This window comes from Eulemur rufifrons, chromosome 2 (genome assembly GCF_041146395.1).
Source record: "Eulemur rufifrons isolate Redbay chromosome 2, OSU_ERuf_1, whole genome shotgun sequence".
Lineage (NCBI taxonomy): Eukaryota > Metazoa > Chordata > Mammalia > Primates > Lemuridae > Eulemur > Eulemur rufifrons.
The window spans coordinates 41,521,712-41,542,303 of record NC_090984.1 but is presented as its reverse complement, the minus strand read 5'-3'; the positions used below and the strand labels follow the sequence as shown (position 1 = coordinate 41,542,303).

General features: G+C 38.8%; 1 protein-coding gene across 3 annotated transcripts in view; it reads right to left on the bottom strand.

Annotated features, from left to right (window-relative positions):
- Nucleotides 1–19,476, bottom strand: part of LEO1 (LEO1 homolog, Paf1/RNA polymerase II complex component) — a 33,422-nt gene extending 13,946 nt beyond the window's left edge. For 2 of the 3 annotated variants that reach the window (XM_069459767.1, XM_069459768.1), the window contains exons 1-6: nt 19,243–19,476; nt 9,481–10,236; nt 7,098–7,202; nt 4,650–4,744; nt 3,898–4,043; nt 3,052–3,136 (exon numbers count right to left, since the gene is read on the bottom strand). In XM_069459767.1, coding sequence (XP_069315868.1) covers nt 3,052–3,136; nt 3,898–4,043; nt 4,650–4,744; nt 7,098–7,202; nt 9,481–10,236; nt 19,243–19,300 — 1,245 coding nt within the window. In that variant the 5' untranslated portion in view covers nt 19,301–19,476. The remainder of the gene's footprint in view (nt 1–3,051; nt 3,137–3,897; nt 4,044–4,649; nt 4,745–7,097; nt 7,203–9,480; nt 10,237–19,242) is intronic. The other variant, XM_069459769.1, reaches the window with a different exon arrangement.
- Nucleotides 19,477–20,592: the final 1,116 nt, after the last annotated feature.

The window sequence follows — 20,592 nt, the reverse complement described above, 5'->3', positions numbered from 1 at the left end:
AAAATTAGACAATACTGAAACCCTTTTAATCATCTAGAGATGCTGGATAATTTAAAACAGGAAAAAATACACTGCAGTGGATTTCTGAACTCCGAGATTCAGAAGCATAGAGAAAGCTTAGAGCCAGAGTATTTGAGCAGATGCTAAACCTGCAGCAGCACCAAGATGTGATAAGACACAGTAATACCTACACGGGACAGGAGATAAAGCTTGAGCCCATATGAAGAGGCAATTTAGAATTGACACCTCTATGTAAATCAGGTTCTTTCACAGAACTAAAAATCCTATAAAAGTGGGACCAAAAAAACCCCACTAACTGGCCCAGGGAGCTAGGGAAGCTCCTTATGTATGACTAAAGATAAAGAAGTGCCCTATGAAAATTAAAACTCCAGGTTTGAATAGGTTTAGAGCCTAACTTGATCTTACCTGCATGGCAGGGAAACACCAGACAGATTTGGAAAATGAAAACCCTTGTTATTAAAATTAAAGTCAGTGGGACTTCCAGGAGAAAATGGCACACTAAATACATGCAGCTTATCACTGCTGCATCCTGGAAACCCAATAAAATGACAGTTAAGAATTTAAAAAGGGCACACTCACAAGGATAAAAAGAATGAGAATGAAGCTGGTAACAAAGAGAAGCCAACATTTTGAAAACTGAAAAGCTAAGACCATACTTCCCTATGCCGACTCCCCCACCATCGACCCTAACAACAGCTGTTCCCTCTCCCACTTAGATTTTCTGGATCTCCACTCTGTTAGCTGTGAATGTCTTTGCACCTGGGTCCTGATGGTTCTTTTCCAGTTCCTTCCCCTTCCTTATTTATTCCTCACTAAATAAATAACCATAAAGTCAGCTGATTGAATAATTCAATAATACTCATGAATTAAATATGATGTCATATCTGAGATTTGTTTCAAGATATTAATAGTCCAGGGAATATAGATGAAACGAGATTGTTCAACTTGACAACTGCTGAAGTGGGTCATGGGCACATGGGAGTTCTTTACATTGTTTTTAATGTATTTGTTTATATTTGAAATTTTCCCTAAGAAGGAATTACAACACAACAATCTGTCAATATGCCTGCCTTCCCTCTCATACAAAATAGGCTGGCCACATATAAAGACACAAACTCATATAGGCCATTATTAACTGACAAGCCATTTTGAAACATGCTTTCTATTATACAAGGTGATTCAAATAATAATGCTACAATAGGACACGCTGCTAGGTCTTACCCCACTGGGATGAAGGACACATAAAGTATTTCTAAAGACAGAAGACCTCATAGGGGTACATAAGCTGTGTCTGGTTTCTTGTTAATTAAAGAATTAACTAGGCTGGGCTAGGTGGCTCACCCCTATAATCCTAGCACCCTGGGAAGCCAAGGCAGAAGGACTGCTTAAGCTTAAGATTTCAAGACCAGCCTGAGCAAGAGTGAGACCCCATCTCTGTTAAAAATAGAAAAATTAGCTGGGCATCGTGGTGCATGGCTGTAGTCCCAGCTACTTGGGAGGCTGAAGGAGGAAGATGGCTTAAGCCCAGGAAATTGAGGTTGCAGTGAGCTACAATGACTCCAATGCACTCTACCCAGGGCAACAGAGTGAGATTCTGTCTCAAAACAAAAACAAAAATTAACTGTACCACCAACTGACTGCTTAAGACTGGTCAGCCTAGTCTTACACATCACTCAATAAACGAAGGGTCCAGAGGTACTTTCTCTCACACACCAAGGCTTTAAAAGACAGCAGATGCCAGGCACAGTGGCTCACGCCTCTAATCCCTGCTATTTGGGAGGCCAACGCGGGAAGATCGCTGGAGGCTGGGAGTTTAAGACAAGCCTGGGCAACACAGTGACACCCCATTTCTAAAAAGAAAATTAGCCAGGCATGGTGGTGCATACCTGTAGTCCCAGCTCCTACAGAGACTAAGGCAAGATGATCACCTGTGCCCCAGAGATTGAGGCTGCAATGAGAGGTATAATTGCGCCATGGCACTCTAGCCAGGGTGACAGAGACCCCTGTCTCAAATTCTAATACTATGTACAATATCCACTGGAAAATAAAGAATTTACAGGAAATCCTTTGGATTTAGGAATTTAAAATGCGTAACTCCAGTTTTAGTATCATGGGTTTAACTACTTCTTGTTCTTGGTACAACTCAGCTCTAAAATATCTACTTAACCTACATCCTTTTTACTTAAAAGAAGTTCAGAGATCCTCCCTGGATAGAAGTAACCAAACAATATAAGATATCAAAGAGCAGCACTAATGGGATTCTCTCCTAATAAAATTCTCTCCTAACAGGCAATAAGAGCAATTGAAAGAACACAAAGAAAGTCATATAATGAAGTGTTACATACTAGTATAATAATAAAGTCTCTTTTTGTACATGATTTGTTTATCTACAGATTAAAGGGCCTAAAGAATTTCCTCTTCAGGAAATTGCTAAAAACTTACCCATAGTATGTATGATGGTAGTTCTAAAGACCTAACCACAGTACTACCTATTCTGAAGGAAGTAGCTATCAATTTTTAAAAAGCATTAGAAAAGTATAGCAGTGAAAAAACTGACACCTTTGTAGAGAAAAAACTATATATTTTTCTCCTTAAAAATATTCCGAGGCCAGGCGCAATGGCTCGTGCCCATGATCCCAGCACTTAGGGAGGTCAAGGCAGGAGGATCACTAGAGTCCAGAAGTTCAAGACCAGCCTGAGCAACACAATAAGACCCCATCTCTACAAAAAATTTTAAAAATTGGCTGGGTGTGGTGGCATGTGCCCATAGTCCCAGCTACTCAGGAAGCTGAGGCAGGAGGTTCGCTTGAGCCCAGGAGTCTGAGGTTGCAGTGAGCTATGATCATGCCACTGCACTCTAACCTAAGCAACAGAGCGAGACCCTGTCTCTTAAAAAAAGCAATTCTGTAAAGGCAATATGTACAACTATGACATATCAACTAAAAAATACAAAAAAAATTGTTTTTGATATTCTCAAGACACAATTATTTGTTGATATAACAGGAAACAAAATATCATTTTCAAATGTACCTTCAATTTTAACCTGGTTCTACCTTCTTCATCCAGCATTTCCTCATCTTCAAATTCATCTTCATAATATTGAGGATCAAAAGGTCTATAAATTATTTTCAAAATAAACTATTAATCATATTTTATAAAGAATATTACTGCGATGTAGTAATATCTTTATTAACACATAACACTGTATCAAAAAATCATAATATAATTTTTTAAATCCTAATGGTCAAATATCTTCATGCTTAACTTCAAAGAAGTATTCAAACTACTGTACCTCCTTAAAATATGGCATTAATAAATATTGCTTGAAATAAAGTACAAGCAAAGGTAAATATTCAAAATATTCTTTATTCTTGTTGTATAACTCTTCTAAAGAAGCTACATATGTTCTAGCTTTCCACATAATTTTGCTTGGGGAAAAAAAATTTAAATTGCACAAGATCTTGAGTAAACTTAGTAAATAGTACTCATCAACACTGTTTAATTGTCCAAAACCATTAGCTTTTCTATTAATAGATCAACAATGGCAGCTACAGTGGACATTTGCATTTCTCTAGCAAATTTCGTTACTCTGAATTTCAGCTTTTTCAGGGCTCTACTAGTTAAAAAATATCTTGAAGACTTGTGATGTCTGCTAATTCATAAGAAAGTACCAAACTACTAAAAGCAATCATAAGCATTAAGTCTCCTTTATCCATACATACCTTGTCTATCTTGAGATATGCTTAATTTTTTTAGAGATACATAACTCATTTTCCATTTTTGTGATTAGTCAACTCAATGTAAAGTAAGAAAAACATTAACATTCCATATATTTCTAATTCAACATCCAGAAAAAATTTTAATTGATTCCCTTACCTGGGCTCTACACTGAGAAAGTTGGGCAGTTTAACAAAATATAAATCGTTTCCTAAATCAGTGTTTACTTTGGGTATTTCCACTTCTATCCTGGTCTCAGGAATTGGCTCCTCCTCCTGCTGATCCTGAGGCAATCCATTTTCATCCTAAGAAAAGAATCAGAATTTTAGATGGGATCTTAGAAATGGCCTAGTCCAACCGTCACACTTTAATTATTCAGATGAGCAAGAAGAATAGTTAGACATCCCTTCAGGACTAAAGCAGCCCTTAATCCCCAACCTAACCCCCCCACCCTGCAAAAACTTCATGGGAAAGAAGATCAGTCTGGATTCATCAGTACAAGAAAATATCTTTTATGATAATTCTATCTTCCAAATATTCATCAACAGAAGTATGAAATTAATATTTCAATATGAAGTCAATCTGTTTTAATAAATCTCGGAAGATTATCAATACAGCATGTAATTCTTGGCATGAACAAGAAAAACACTTCAATGGTTCTCAAATCACAGGTCCTCCCAGTCTAGCCCTCTAAGGCATGGCACCAACTCATGTTGGGCAGTTATTTCTACTCCCCCTTATAACCAAGGGTTCTCTACATAACTAAGAAAGTCATCTGTTTATTGTATTTCCACATTACAATTCATTTATCGACTTCCTCTTCCTGGAGTAAAAGAGATCTTTCATCTCTGAAACGTCTTACTTATCAGCCTTGAATAAGGGGCCCAGTTCACATCAGTAATTTTACTTACAACAGGCTGTCCTGGAGTAGGTGGTTTATCTTCTCCATCACTCCCTGAAGATATATCATCTGCACCTCCAAACAGATCCATGGTTCCACTATTATCTTCAACGCAGGAGGAAAAATGTGCAGTATTAGTATCTGTGACTAAGGTTCTTCAAAGTTGATCACTTTGACATATTCTCAGTGTTTCTGGACCAGCACCAGGACACCACCCCAAACGCAACTCTGAGCCTGGCTCTCAAAGACCTGACTAGACTGTGTGTGGAACAGGAGGGGGCAGATCCAGTGACAGGCAAAGCTGCACAGGAGGCACTTCTTTCGCCCTTCACTTTCTGTGACCTTGTTCTTCCACTTGTCTTTATTCCCCAGGGGCCAAATGTTTCCTACAGTCTACTCAAAGTTGGGGTTTATTCTCTACGTAAGTCCCCCAAGTTTCAAAATTACGGATCCATGTCTACCCAGGCCCTATTCTCATAGGCAGAACATCACCTAGAATAGGCAAAAACCAACAACAACAATCTACATAAAATAATAAACCAAGGTGGGCTACTAAAGTGGGTAAATAGAAGATAGAAGGTTGGTCAGAAAGCAGACTGACAAAAATTGAGATTATAGAAGAGTTACAATTATTGGTAACGACATGGTCTAGCATAAAACTATGAGAGTGACTTACTGAGACAGGGTAGAGGACAAGATCACTGAAAAAGAGGAGGAGAGGAAGGCCAGGGTATTGAATATATCAATACAAAAAATATCTTTTTTGTGATAAACCCATCTTGTAAATACTCATCCACAGAAGTGTGAAATTAATCAACACTTCAAAAAAGTTATTTTAACAATTAAAATCTATATGATCTTCATTCATCTATATGATAAAAATCATCAAAACTACAACCCTACCCACCCACTCTCATGCACCTTCCTAATTTAATTTCTTCTTAGTTCTTATCACCATCCAATATACTATATATTTAGTTTACTTATTGTGTTACTAGTCTCCCTATCCTGTCAACAGAATGTGAGTTCTACAAGGGAGGGGTTTTTATCTGTTTTGATCATTGCTACATTCCCAGTGCCCAGAATAGTACTAGTACACAGCAGATTCTCAATAATATCTGTGAACAAATTACAAAAATGATCATATCTTACCTAATTCTCATAACCCATAAGATTGTTAGCATCATCTCCCATTTACAAATCCAAAAATTGAAGCTTAATAAGTAACTAATTTGACCAAAATCATATAGTTGGAAAGGGAAGATAGAAAGATTCTAACTTGGATCATCTAATTCCAAAGTCTATGCACATAACTACCAGTTATAGATCTTTAAATCCCAGAGCATGCTGCTCTGTCCAGCTCTCTCCTTTTTTCTCTAGTTGGCCCTCTAAATGTTTCCTTTAGTTATGTTACTTATGATAATTTACATAAGCTATTTAACATTAATACCTAATTACCATTCAGCACAGTAATAGCTGTACATAATCAAAGTATCTTTCAAAATTATTAGCCAGGCGCAGTGGCTCACACTTGTAGTCCTAGCTACTCAGGAGGCTGAGGTGGGAGGATCACTTGAGCCCCGGAGCTGCTAGGCAACACAGCAAGGCACCATCTCTAAAAAAAATTTTTAAAAATTAGTCTGGTGTGGTGATACACACCTGTAGTCCTAGCTACTCAGGAGGCCAAGGCAAGAGGATTGCTTGAGCCCAAGCAATATAGCGAGCCTGGGCAATATAGCAAGATCTCATCTCTTAAATAAATAATGTTTGCTGTAACTTACACTAACATCTTCATTGCACAGTGATTTGCTATTTGCAAACATAGTCACAAAAAGAAGTGAATAAGTAGATCTCCTTTAGTCCTTACAACAAATAAACACTGGGTTTTTTTGTTTTTAGTTTAGTGTTTTTTTGTTTTTGAGATACGGTCTTGCTCTGTTACCCAGGCTAGAGTACAGTGGTGTCATCATAGCTCACTGCAACCTCAACCTCCTGGGCTCAAGTGATCCTCCCGCCTGGGCCTCCCAAAGGGCTAGGATTACAGGCATGAGCCACCACATCTGGACACTGGATTTTTATAAACTCTTCATCTAACCCATAGCTCAAAGAATCAGTTTCTTCATCAGATATTAAACTGTGAAAAACTTAAAAATGAGGTGCTCTGGGACTGTCATGATTCAAACTGAAGAATGGACATAGTCACCTCCATCCCAACCAGAAGTTCAGCCCCCAACAATGGATTCACTCTAACCATAAACAAAGTGTTAGGTTCTTCTGCAACTGATTAAGTATGAGCCCCTAATATCTGTACAACTTCTCTGGGTACACTAAGTGTATCTACACTATTTTCTGTTGGTCTTGCAATCTGGGATAAACACTCAGGGTTGGGAGTGCACTACAATTAAATACAGAAAGAGATACAGAAATACATACATATATAAAAAAATAATAGGGGTACCTTTTGGCACCTCAGTGTCACTATCTGCTTCTGAATCAGATGCAATTGTGTTCTTGCGTTTCATTCGTAAAACTTCATCTTCACTATCACTGCCTCTTGCAGATTCTGTAAGAGTAGAATTAGAAGTTCTGGATAATCACAGTCGCATTATAACTTTGAATTTTATGTTTTAAAAGCAACATTGGAGAGAAACTGTGGTATATCCATACAATGGAATACTACTCAACAATAAACATGAATTAACTACTGATAGACGTAACAATTTGGATGAATCTAAAATGCATTATGCTAAGTGAAAGAAGCCAATCTGAAAAGGCTACATACTTACCATATGACTTCATTTATACGACATTCTGGAAAGGATAAAAGTATAGCGACAGAAAAGACCAGTAGGTGCCAGGGATTGGGGTGGAGGAGGGGTTAACTACAAAGGGAGTTTTTTAGGGCAACAGAGCTGTTCTATATCCCTGTGGTCCCGAACCCTAGGGCGCAGCCCGGTACTGGTCCTTGGCCTATTGGGAACCAGGCTGTGCATAACCATTTGAGCCCACGCTCCCAACCACCCCCCTTGCACCCCATGGAAAAATTGTCTTTCATAAAACTTAGAAATCAGGCTGCACAGGTGAGCGCGGGCAGGTGAGTGAGCAGCAAAGCTTCATCTGTTGTTTACAGCTGCTCCCCATCACTCCCATCACCGCCTAAGCTCTGCCTCCCCCCACCCGACACCCTTGCGTGTCTTCCATGAAACCAGTCCCTGGTGCCAAAAAGGTTGGGGACTGTTGCTGTATCCTGACTATGGTGGTGGTTACACAAATCTATACATATATTACAACTAACAGAGAGTTGTACACACAGGTAAAAAAAAAACTCTACCATATGTTAACTTAAGAGCAAAATTTAAAAAAGGAACACTGGTTTCTGAAAGCAGAAAAACTTGGTAGAAATGAGCAAACTAGTACTGAAACTTATGATCAAATTTATATAAAACAAATTACAGAAGAAAAAAGGTAAAAATATTGGAAGAGACAAATATATCACTATTTCTAGATGGTATAATTATTTTCCTAAAATCTTGACGAAAATCAACCAAACCATAGTACAAGTAACTCTTAAGCAGGATGACCAGCTACAAGATTCCCTACTATGACTCTAACCTTCAGTTAATCTGCTGGTATTGAGGAGGTAGTGCATGAGCCTCAAAGATTCTGATAATGATATAAACAACCCTACTCTGGACTAGTTATTGAGTATTTACTATACTAATAGTCTGCACAGACCTGTATACATCTCTGGAAATATTCTGCCCTCTTCTCCCAATAATGCCAAAATGTAGTTCTGAATGCTATCCTGTGAGGTATGTGTTACAGAGGAAAAGATTCCCCTACATTTAAGCTCTCTAAGAGGACAGGATCAAAATGTAATTAATATAACCAATCACCTACAGAAATGAAGCAATCCAGACAATACTTCAGGAAGACTTCAACCTAATTAAGGTGACTTTTATATAATACAAAGAAATGTGATCTCTAATTTTTTTTACATTCTGTAGGAAGGATATGTTAACTTGATTAGAATGGTCTAACTGACAATTATATAAGAGGGACGCAGAAGCCCAAGTTTGGCTGTTATGTTTCCTATAGTCTTTAAGGAATGAGTGCTTTGACCCAAGCTCATCTCTGTAGGGTGGGGACTCACACATCAAACTGGAATAGCTCATAACACTGTCCACTGAGATCATCCAGCCATGTTTACATTTTCTAGATGCTATACTCCCTAGGCAACCTCCTGATTATTATAATTTGGTATCCACTATAGATTTCCCCCAAAGAAAGAATGCAATGATAAGGAAGAAATAACTGGTCCTCTTGAAACAATTTTACAATTCAATTTTTATACATTAGTTTTTTGTAAATTTGATTAGTTTGAGTAAACTCCTTAGAGCCTGACTACCTCTGGATGATCAAATTTTGGATTTTAAAAATCTGAGCTGGAACATCTCAGTGCCCACATCTCAGTACGGCTACCCTATGGGGACATTTCAATGTCATCGTTTTCTTCCCCAGGCACATGAGGCACGCTCTTTACCCACTGAAATGGAACCAACTCATTATCTAGCTCCTCTAGCACCATACACACCTCTCTAAAACTGTCCTATTTAAATTGTTTTTCCCATGATCTATCATCAAGGGACAGAAGGGAAACAGAAAGAATAAATGGATTAGAAAGATTTACAAGAAGCAAAACATAGAGTTAGAAAAGGTTGAAATGGGGGACAGAAGAAAAAAACAAGGTAATAAAGATGGGAATGAAAAAAAGAACAAATGGGCCACTGCTGTATCTGGATGCTTCTCCTAAACCATTTCGGTTCTTATAAATGTATTACCTGATTTATGGTCCTGTTCCTCTTCATCATCCGAATGCCTATGTTCTTCATCTGAGGCCTGTGGCCTTTCATCATCAGAATTTTGCATTTTCTCATCATCAGACAACTGGGGTCGTTCTTCATCATCAGAATTCTGTTTCTCATCATCATTATCAGAAGCCACTGGCTGTTCATCATCTGAATTAGCCTTTTCCTCCTCAGACAGCTGTTGTCTGTCATCATCGGAAAGCTGAGGCCTCTCCTCATCATCTGTGTTCTGCATTTTCTCATCATCATCAGAATTCTGTAGCTTATCTTCATCAGATCCTTGTGCCCTCTCCTCATCATCAGAATTTTGTGTCTTTTCATCATCTGACTGGTCACTTTTATCTTCTCTGTCCCATTTTTCATCATCTGAATGTGCTTTTTCAGAACCTTCTCCTTCTGAGTGGTGGCTCTCTCCATCTGATCTATGACCTTCATCTTCATCATCATTATGGGCATCCGATCCACTGTGCTGATCTACATCTGAGGGGTCATTGTCTTCATGGTCAGAATGCTCAGAAGCTTCTGATCTATTGTCTGATCTCTCAGAGTGATTATCACTGCCGCTATGATGAGAAGCTCCCTCATCTTCACTGTCATCTCCAAACAGTTCCTTATTGCTTGGTTGTCCTGAATCACCTCTTTCATCTTGATCGCTTTCACTTCCAGAGGCATTACTGCCAGAAGCAGCATTCTCTTGATCAGAATCTGAGTCAGACCCAGAATCAGAATCTATGGGATTATATAAACACAGGGTAACATCAGCAAAACAAGGCAGAGTAAAGTACCCCAAAAGTCCTTCCCGACATAAAAGCAATGAAGAAACTGGCAAAAACTGTTAGAATCCACTTCTCAGTACTCAGAAGACTAATCAAAAGTTGGAGCAACCAGGAGAATGCTTACTCAAGAAAAACTAGCTGAATCTCAGTAAACCATCAGAACTTTGTGGTATATTAACTTACCCTGGTCCCATCCCCAGCTCCCTAGCCTGATGGTGCCTTGAAGGTAACAGCCTGCATTTCTGGTACAGGTACCACTACTGGAGGGAGCAGAATGGACCTTATTTATGAAGAACTGTGATTGTTAGTTTTGACCTGTCTGGTGGCTCCCTGAAGGACTAGCTCAAAGGGCTTGCCTTCATCTCACCTATCTTGGAACTCCCAGTGCCAAGGCAGCTACATGCTACATGGGGGAGTGGGGGTTGTCAAAAACATTAACAGGCAAATGTACTAGTCACCTCTGCCAGGAACAATGGATAGTAACAGTTAGGGGAAACAAGAGAGTCACCAAAAACCTTGGGAGGAAAGACTGGGGAATTCAATGATATGAGGAATAAGGAATTTTAAAAAGCTCCTACATATTCTTGGAGATCTATTATAGAACGTCACACCATGTTGAGGACCATGCACATGCTCAGGAAAGAACTGAGAAGGCCTTAAGCTCTCACTTCTGGCTGAATTTCAGGCTCTCTACAAGAAGACAATGAAGGCAAAGGCAGGGTTGCACACTGCCTGGCTGAGTGTTGAAAGCATGCCCCAACACACACACAGAGTCAACCTGGAAAGACTGGGAGATTCTAGGGGTTCTAACCATTTAAGGAAAACCCTGTCCAACCACTCGCTGACCACTAAGTTAACAGAAAGAGACCTCAATGGCCACACACAACAAAGATTAAAGACTTTACAAAAGTAGTTCAAAAGAGTCACTAAACAGGCCTGGCACGGTGGCTCACGCCTGTAATCCTAGCACTCCGGGAGGCCAAGGCAGGTTGGATCGCTCGAGGTCAGGAGTTTGAGACCAGCCTGAGCAAGAGCGAGACCCCCGTCTCTACTAAAAATAGAAAGAAATTATCTGGCCAACTAAAAAATATATATAGAAAAAATTAGCCGGGCATGGTGGCACATGCCTGTAGTCCCAGCTACTCAGGAAGCTGAGGCAGTAGGATCACTTAAGCCCAGGAGTTTGAGGTTGCTGCGAGCTAGGCTGACGCCACGGCACTCACTCTAGCCTGGGCAACGCAGCGAGACTGTCTCAAAAAAAAAAAAAAAAAAAAAAAAAGAGTCACTAAACAAATAAACAACTACTGCTACAACAAACAGCAATGAAAAATCCTACGGAGGAGACAGAATGTATTATAGATTTCCTAAGTTGCCACATTATATTTAAAATACCCAGTAATTAATAAAAAATTATAAGGCATGCAAAGAAACAAGAAAGTATGGTCCATAGATAGGAAAAAGGCTAGAAACTGTCCCTGAAGAAGACCAAACACGAAAATGGTGTATTACCAAATCTGGAATTGTAAAGTACAATAATGGAAATAAAATATTAACTAGAGAGACTCAACAGATGTGAGCAGGAACAAGAATCAGCAAACTTGAAGACAGGTCAATTCAGATTATCCAGTCTGAAGAACAGAAAGAGAAATGAAAGAAGAAAAATGAACAGAGCCTAAAAGACTTGTGGGACACCATCAAGTATCCTAACATATACATAATGACGCCTCCTCTCCCAGAGGAGAAAAAGAGAGAAAAAAACAGAAGGAATATTTTTAAAAATAATGGCTGAAAACATCCAAGAAGTTCAATGAATGCCAAATAGGACAAGCTTAAAGAGGCACATCACTACCAAATTGCCAAAGACAAAGAAGGAATCCCAAAAGCCGCTAAAGAGAAGCAACTCATACCATACAAGGGAGCCTCAATAAGGATAATAGCTGATTTCTTATCAGAAACTATGAAAGCCAAAAGGTTTCCATAAGGTGACATATTCAAAGTGCTGAAAGAAAAGGACTGTCAACCAAGAATTTTATAGTCAGCAATACTATGCTTCAAAAACTGAGATATAAGAAACAAAAGAAAAAAATAGATAAATTAGACTTCTTCAAAATGAAAAACTTGTGCAACAAAAAACATTAAGAATGTGAAAAAACACATGGATGTAGACAGTGGAATGATAAGACAATGGAGACTCAGAAGGGTGAGGAGGGGGAGGAAATTACTTAATGAGTACAATGTATGTTATTCAGGTGACAGATACCCTAAAAGTCCTGATTTGACCACTATGCAATCTAGGTAACAAAATTACACTTATACTCCATAAATTTATAAAAAGTTTTAAAAAGTGAATAAACAACCTACAGAATAGAGAAAAATATTTGCAAATCATACATCTGATAAGTGTCTAGTATCTAGAATATACAAACAACATTTACAAAAATAAGATAACTCGATTTAAAAAATGGACAAAGGGCTAGGCACAGTGGTACATGACTGTAATCCCAGCTACTCAGGAGGCTGAGGCAGAAGGATTGCTTGAGCCCAGGATTTTAAGACAAACCTAAGCAACATAACAAGACCCCATCTCCATCAAGCAATCAATCAAGGACAAAGCATTTTAACAGACATTTCTTCAAAGTTTCACAAATGGCCAAAAAGTACATGAAAAGATGTTCAACTTCATTAGCCTTTAGGGGAATGCAAATTGAAACCATCATGAGATAGCATGAGATACCACTTGACGCCATCAAGGATGGCTATATTTAAAAAATAAAAATGAAAACATAAAATAAGCGTTGGCAAGGATGTGGAGAAATGGAACCCTTGTACATTGCTGGTGGTAAGGTTAAATGGTTCAGCCACTGTGGAAAACAGTTTGGCCATCTCTCAAAAAGTTAAAGAATTAAAATATGATTCTACAATTCCACTCCTACATATATACTCCCAAATATTGAAAACAGGCACCCAAATACTTGTACATAAATGTTCATAGCAGCACTATTCAAATAGCCAAAAGGTGGAAACAATCTAATGTCCATCAACAGATCAGTGGACTAACAAATTTGGGATATATACATACCACGGAATACTAAGTCATTAAAAATGAATGAAGTACTAATGCATGCTACAATGACTTGAAGACATTATTCTAAGTGAAAGAAGCCAGACACAAAAGACCACATTGCATAATTCCATTTATATGAAATTCCCAGAATAAGTAAATCCAGACACAGAAAGCAGATTGGTGGTTGACAAGTGTTGGGAGAAGGAACACATGTGGAATAAGTGAGTAAGGCATTCAGGGTTTTACTTTAGTGGGATGAAAATACTTTGTGACTAGATAGAGGTAGTGGTTGTACAATGCTGTAATTATACTAAGTACCACTAAATTGTTCACTTTAAATGGTTAGTTTTGCGTTATGTAAATTTCTCAATGAAAACAAAAATGTCAAAATTAAGACATTCCCAGATAAACAAAAACTGAGAGTTTGCTGCTAGTAGACCATTCCCTACAAGATATGCTACAGGGAGTCCTTCAGGCTGAAATGAAAGAACAATAAACAATAACTTGAATCCACATGAAGAAATAACATCAGTAAAGATAACTAAATACATAACTATAAAAGCCAATATTAATGTATTTCTAGTTTGTAACTCCTTTTCTCTTTTCAACTAGATTTAAAAGATTACTGCATAAAACAATATTATCAATCTATGTCATTGAGCAGACAATGTATAAAGATGTAATTTGTGACAATAACAACATAAATGCAAGAGAGAATGGAACTATATGGGAACAAAGTCTTTGTATACTAGTTAAATTAAGGTGCTATTGGCCAGGCACCGTGGCTTACACCTACAATCCTAGCACTTTCGGAAGCCAAGACACGAGGATCACTTGAGCCCAGGGGTTCAAGACCAGGCTGGGTAATAGTGAGACCTCATCTCTACAAAAAATAAAAAAAGATAGCCAGGCATGGAGGCACACGCCTGTAGCACAGCTACTCAGGAGGCTAAGGCAGGAAGATTGCCTAATCCCTGGAGTTTGAGGTTGCAGTGACCTACAATGACACCACTGCACTTTAGCCCAGGTAATAGAGCTAGACCCTGTCTCAAAAGTAAACAAACAAATAAATAATAAACAAATTAAGGTGTTATTAATCCAAACTAGATTGTTAAACTAAGATGTTAATCATAATCTCCAGGGTAACCACAAAGAAATAAAACTAAAAAATACACAGGGAAAGACTCAAGAAAGGAATCAAAACAGTTATACTAGAAAACGGAGGAATTGAGGGGAAAAGGGTTGACAATAGAAAACAAGAAGCAAAGTGGCAAAAGTCCTTTCTTAACAGTATTACTTTAGATGTAAATGGATTAAACTCTCCAATTAAAGGCTGAAATTGGCAGAATGAATTAAAAAAATGACCCAAATGGATATACACTGTTTACAAAAGACTCACTTTAGGACCAAATATATACACAAATGGGTTGAAAGAGAAAGCATAGAAAGATATTCCATGTAAATAGTAACCAAAAGAGTGCTATAGTGGGTATACTAATATCAGACAAAATAGATTTTAAAACAAAAATTATTACAAGAGACAAGGACATTATAAAATGATAAAAGGGTCAATCCATCATGAAGATATAACAATTATAAACCTACCTGCACCTAAAAACAAAACCGACAGAATTGAGGGGAGAAACAGATAGTACAACATAATAGCTACAGACTTCAATAATGGCTAGAACTAGACAAAATATTAATAAAGAAACAGAGGACTTGAATGTCACTACTTGAACAACACTATAAACCAGGTAGACATAATAGACATCAATAACACGTTCCATCCAACAAGAGGAGAATATGCATTTTTCCCAAGTGCACATGGAACATTCTAAAGGATAGACCATGTTAGGAAACAAAACAAGTCACAATAAGTTTTAAAACACTGAAATCATATAAAGTATGTTCTCTGACCGCAATGGAATAAAATTAGAAATCAATAACAGAAGGAAATCAGAAAAATTAACATATATGGGGTAATTAACACACTTTTAAACAACCAAGGACTCAAATCACAAGGGAAATTAGAAAATATTTTAAGATGAATAAAAATAAAAACAAAACATACCAATACTTACAGTGAAAGCAGTGCTTAAAGGGAAATTTATAACTGTAAACACATACATTAAGAAAGAAAAATCTCAAATCAATAACCTAACCTTTCACCTTAAGAAATCAGAAAAAGAAAACTAAGCCCAAAACAAGCAGAGGGAAGGACATAATAAAGATCAGAGCAGAGATAAATGAAATAGAGAATGGAAAAGCAATGGAGAGAACCAATGAAAACCAAAAGTTTGTTCTTTGAAAATGTAAATGAAATTGATAAACTTCTAGCTAGACTGACCAAGAAAAAAAGAGAAGATTCAAATTACTAAAAGCAAGAATGGAAGTAAAGACATTACTACCAACGTTACAAAAATAATAAGAATTATAAGAGAATATTATAAACAACTGTGTGCCAACAAATTAGATAACTTAGATGAAATGGATTAATTCCTAGAAACACAAACTATAAAAACTGACTGAAAATAAAACAGAAAATCTGACTACACCTAGAACCAAGAGTTTGATTCAGTAATGAGAAATATTCCAACAAAGTAAAGCCCAGTGACAAGATGGCTTCCCTGGTAAATCCTATCAAATCTTTAAAAAAGAATTAACACCTATCCTTCTCAAACTCGGCCAAAAAATTGCAGCAAGGGAACACTTCCTAACTCATTCTATGAAGCCAGCATTACCCTGATACCAAAGCCAGACCAAGACATCATAAGAAAACTACAGACCAATATCCCTCATGAATATAGATGCAAAAATCATTTTTAAAAACACTAGCAAACCAAATCTAACAGCATATTAAAAGAACATACAAGGCTGGGCATGGTGGCTCATACCTGTAATCCTAGCACTTTGGGAGGCTGAGGCAGAAAGATTGCTTGAGGCCAAGAGTCAGAACTCAGCCTGAGCAAGACCAAGACCCCATCTCCACAAAAAACTAGAAAAATTAACTGGGCATATAGTCCCAGCTACTCGGGAGGCTGCGTGAGGCAGGAAGATTGCTTGGGCCCAGGAGTTCAAGGATGCAGTGAGCTATGACTGCACCACTGTACTCTAGCCTGGGCAACACAGTGAGACCCTGTCTCAAAAGGCAGAAAGACAGAAAGACAGTTAAGATAGGCCAGTGGTAAAAAATTAAAAAAAAAAAAAAAGAAAGAAAGAAAGAAAGTCATGTGATCATCTTAATGCAGAAAAAGCCTTTGACAAAATCTAATACCCTCTCATGATAAAGCCACTCGATATACCAGGAATAGAACTTCCTCAACCTGATAAAGGATATCTACAAAAAATCCACAAAAACCCACAGCTAACATATGTTATGGTGAAAGCCTAGCTGCTTTCTTCCTACGATCAAGAACAAGACAATGATGTCTACCCTCACCACTCCTGTTCAACACTGTACTGAAAGTTTTAGCCAGGGCAATTAGGCAAGAAATAAAATAAAATAAATAGCATACAAATTGGAAAGGAAGAAGCACAACTATCTCTATTCAGATGAAATGATCTTTTCTGTAAAAAAAATCCTAAAGAATCCACAAAAAAACTATTACAGCTAATACATTCAGCAAGGTTGCAGGGTACAATAGCAACATAAAAAAATCAGTTTTATTTCTATACACTAGCAATGAACAATCCCAAATGAAATTAAGAAAACAAAGCCAGGCGCAGTGCCTCACACCTATAATCCTAGAACTTTGAGGGGCCGAGATGGGAGGATCGCATTTGAGGTCATGAGTTAGAGACCAGTCTTAGCAATAGTGACACCCTATCTCTACAAAAAAAATAAAACATTAGCCAGGTGTGGTGGTATGTGCCTGTAATCCCAGCTACTAGGAAGGCTGAGGGAGGAGGATAGCTTGAGCACAGGAGTTTGAGGTTACAGTGCGCTATGATAATGCCATTGCACTCCAGCCCCTGCTAAAGAGTGAGACCCTGTCTCAAAAAAAAAAAAAAAGAAAGAAAGAAAGAAAGAAAGAAAGAAATTAAGAAAACAATTCCACTTGCAATAGTATCTAAAAGAATAAAATACTTAGGAATAAATTTAACTCAGGAAGGGCAAGACTTACAACACAATGAAAACTGCAAAACATTGCTGAAAGAAATTTAAAAAGAACTGTCATTTATACATGAAAGACACACACTGGGCATATGTTGAGGTTCTACACATTGTCATGATAAGAAACTTGGCAAATGGAGTTATTTTCCACAACTTTCGCGGACCAGGGAAATAATGAAATATGCTAAGCATACATAATAAATTACCCTGTCACATCCACACTACCTCCAGGACCAACAACAACCTTCAAGGATAGCATATCAGAATTGGAAGTAAATCATAGAGAGTTCTTTTATCTAACGATAAGATGGAAGAGAGCTGCTATGGACTTTTAAGAAAGTAAACATGAAGCCCAGAGAAGCAACCATCTCCATACATCACTTCGCCACACGCTGAATTTGCAATGGGAACGCACTGCAGGGTACATCTTGCGAAAGAAACTATTGCTTCTACCCATCCAATTATTTAACAAATATGCATTAAGCATGGATGTGAGCTGTGGGGGTGGGGTGACTATTTTTTCATCATTATATCCCCAATACCTAGCAAGGTAACTAGAACATGATAGGGGATCAGTAAATACTTATAAAATGAATGGACAACTTCAGGGAAATGAGTCATGGGAGGGTTCACAAAGAACGGTGTCTTAAAGGGTGAATGGGATATAGACAAGTAAAAATGAGGGAAAAATGAAAACATTAGCAAAGGTAGTAGAACAAGAGTTAGTATACAGGGCTCTATACCTCCACACTTATCCTAATTAGAAGAGCCTCCCGGATACCCATCCCAGCAGAGCCCTCACATCAGAATTTAGTTCTCTGTACCTCGACCTAGTGCTCCCTTCGCTATACTCTATAAATTATGAATAAACTAGAGTTGGAGAAAATGGAGGGAGGAAAAAAAAGAACCACAACAATGCACTTTGCCAAGGAAAATACAGATAGATAGATAAATAGATACATACACACACTACTTGGTTGCAAGAATTTTGCATGAATAAGTGTTGCAAGAATTTTGAACTTGGTTTTGGGTCCCTTCTCACTTCAAATAATTCCTATTCACATTTCAAGCACCTGTAGTCCCAGCCACTCTGGAAGCTGAGGCAGGAGGATCGCTTTCATCAACAAATCCTTCATCCCTCCTCTACAAACACAGACTGCATACGCTCCCTAATCTAACATCGCAGACTCAAGAAATTCTGGAGTTTCTGCACAAGCTCTCAGAGGACACATTGTCTCCAGTGCGTAAAGCCTATGTGTAGCCCCATCCCAGTATCCGTCCCAGACTCCTCTTCCAAACATCTCAAGCTTCCCATCACGCCATGCTCTGGTTTCATTCAAGAGGGCATTCTGAGACTCTCTGTAAATTCGTCCACCCCATCCCCATATTCCTAAACACCTCATTTCCGTTCATTCACAAACAGCCCTTACTCTGTGCTGTCCTGTGCAAGGTAGAGCAGAGCAGGACCCCAAGGTTCCTGCCCGGACTGCGCAGGCTCGCTCGCATCTCTACCCCTGCCCCGCGCCGCCTTCGCTCCACCCGCTCCCAAGAACCTCATGCTCCACCGACACCCAGAACCTCGAGGCACAGTCTCTGTGTTTGTCTCACCGTCCCCGCCCGCCGGGAGAGAGTGCCACCGCCGGGAGTGCAGGGGGCGCTCAGGCAGGAATAGAGGAAACACCATCCCTTGCCCGCGGCGCCGGAACCTCCACAGCTGTCCGGCTTCCACAGCTTAAGCCTCGACACGCATTCCTCCTCCGATGCCCAACTAATCCCACCTTTACGCTCAGCATCGCTGTCAGCGTAGCTCCCGAAGAGATCCTCCATATCCGCCATTGCTGCGCACGTCCGCTGTAGGGGGTAGCTCCGAGCCTGCTTTTACGGCACGGAACCAACGAGACGCGACAGTGTCGCAAAGACTCGCTTAAGAGACTCCTTTCCTTCGGTGACCTAGTTTTTGCTTGCCGGATGAACCCATACTCTGCTACTTCCTCCGGGCGGACAAGACCCGCCCTTCGTCAATGTCTGCTCTTACACGCCAGACTTCTCACCCGGGGCGGAGCTTCCCGCCTTTTGAGTGCAGGGTGAATGGGCGGGGCTTGGTGATCTCCGGTGAAGGCCCTCAGGCTGAATTGCACCTATCAGGAGTCAGGCCTGAAGCTCTTTGTTTCATACTGAGCAGCTGGTCTCAAATTGTTTGATCTCAGAACCCCTTGACCCTCTTAAAAAAATTGTTGAAGGCTCCAAAAACCTTTTATTTATGTGGGTTATAGCTATTGATATTCACCATTTAAAGCAGAAATTTTAAAAATACTAATTCATTTTATAATAAACATGTTAACATAAATTGCTTTTTTTTTAGCTTTAAATGACTATTTTTTTCTTATAAAATAATTAGAAGAGTGGAATTGTTTTACAGGATTGAAAATATCTTTAATATCTGGCTTAAAGGAAGACAGCTAAATTCTCAAAGCTGCTTCTGCCGTTCAATCTGTTGAGAAATGTGGTTGAAGCACAGAAGAAAATCTCATCTCACATTGACATACTTGTAACTGGAAGAGGGAGGCTCTCTTAGATCCCCTGAAAGGTCTTCATCCAGCCACTTGTTGACAACCACAGCTTTAGAGCAGGGTTTCTCAAACATCGTAGATTTTCAGTCCTGCTGTGGTTTGAATGTCCTCTCCAAAACTCCTGAAATTTAATTGCTATTGTGACAGTATTAAGAGGTGACATGGGTTTTGCCCTCAATAATGAATTAATACTGTTATGGTAATGGGTTAGTTATTGCTGGAGTGGTCTCCTGGATGAGTTCAGCCCCCATTTTCTCTCTCTCTCATGCTCACTTCTGCCTTCCGCCATGGGGTGACCCTCACCAGATGCGAATGCCATGGTCTTGGACTTTCCAACCTCCAAAACTGTGAGCCAAATAAACTTATCTGGTTAATTACGCAGTCTGCAGTGTTCTGTAATAGGTGTAGAAAATGGAATAAGACACATCCTACCCGACTTTATGTACATTTTATGTTTACATACCTTATGTATAAAATTGAAACAAATATTTCAAAAACATTATTTCCCTTACTACTAAGATGCATTCTGAGATGCTCTGTTTTATTCTATTTCAGTTT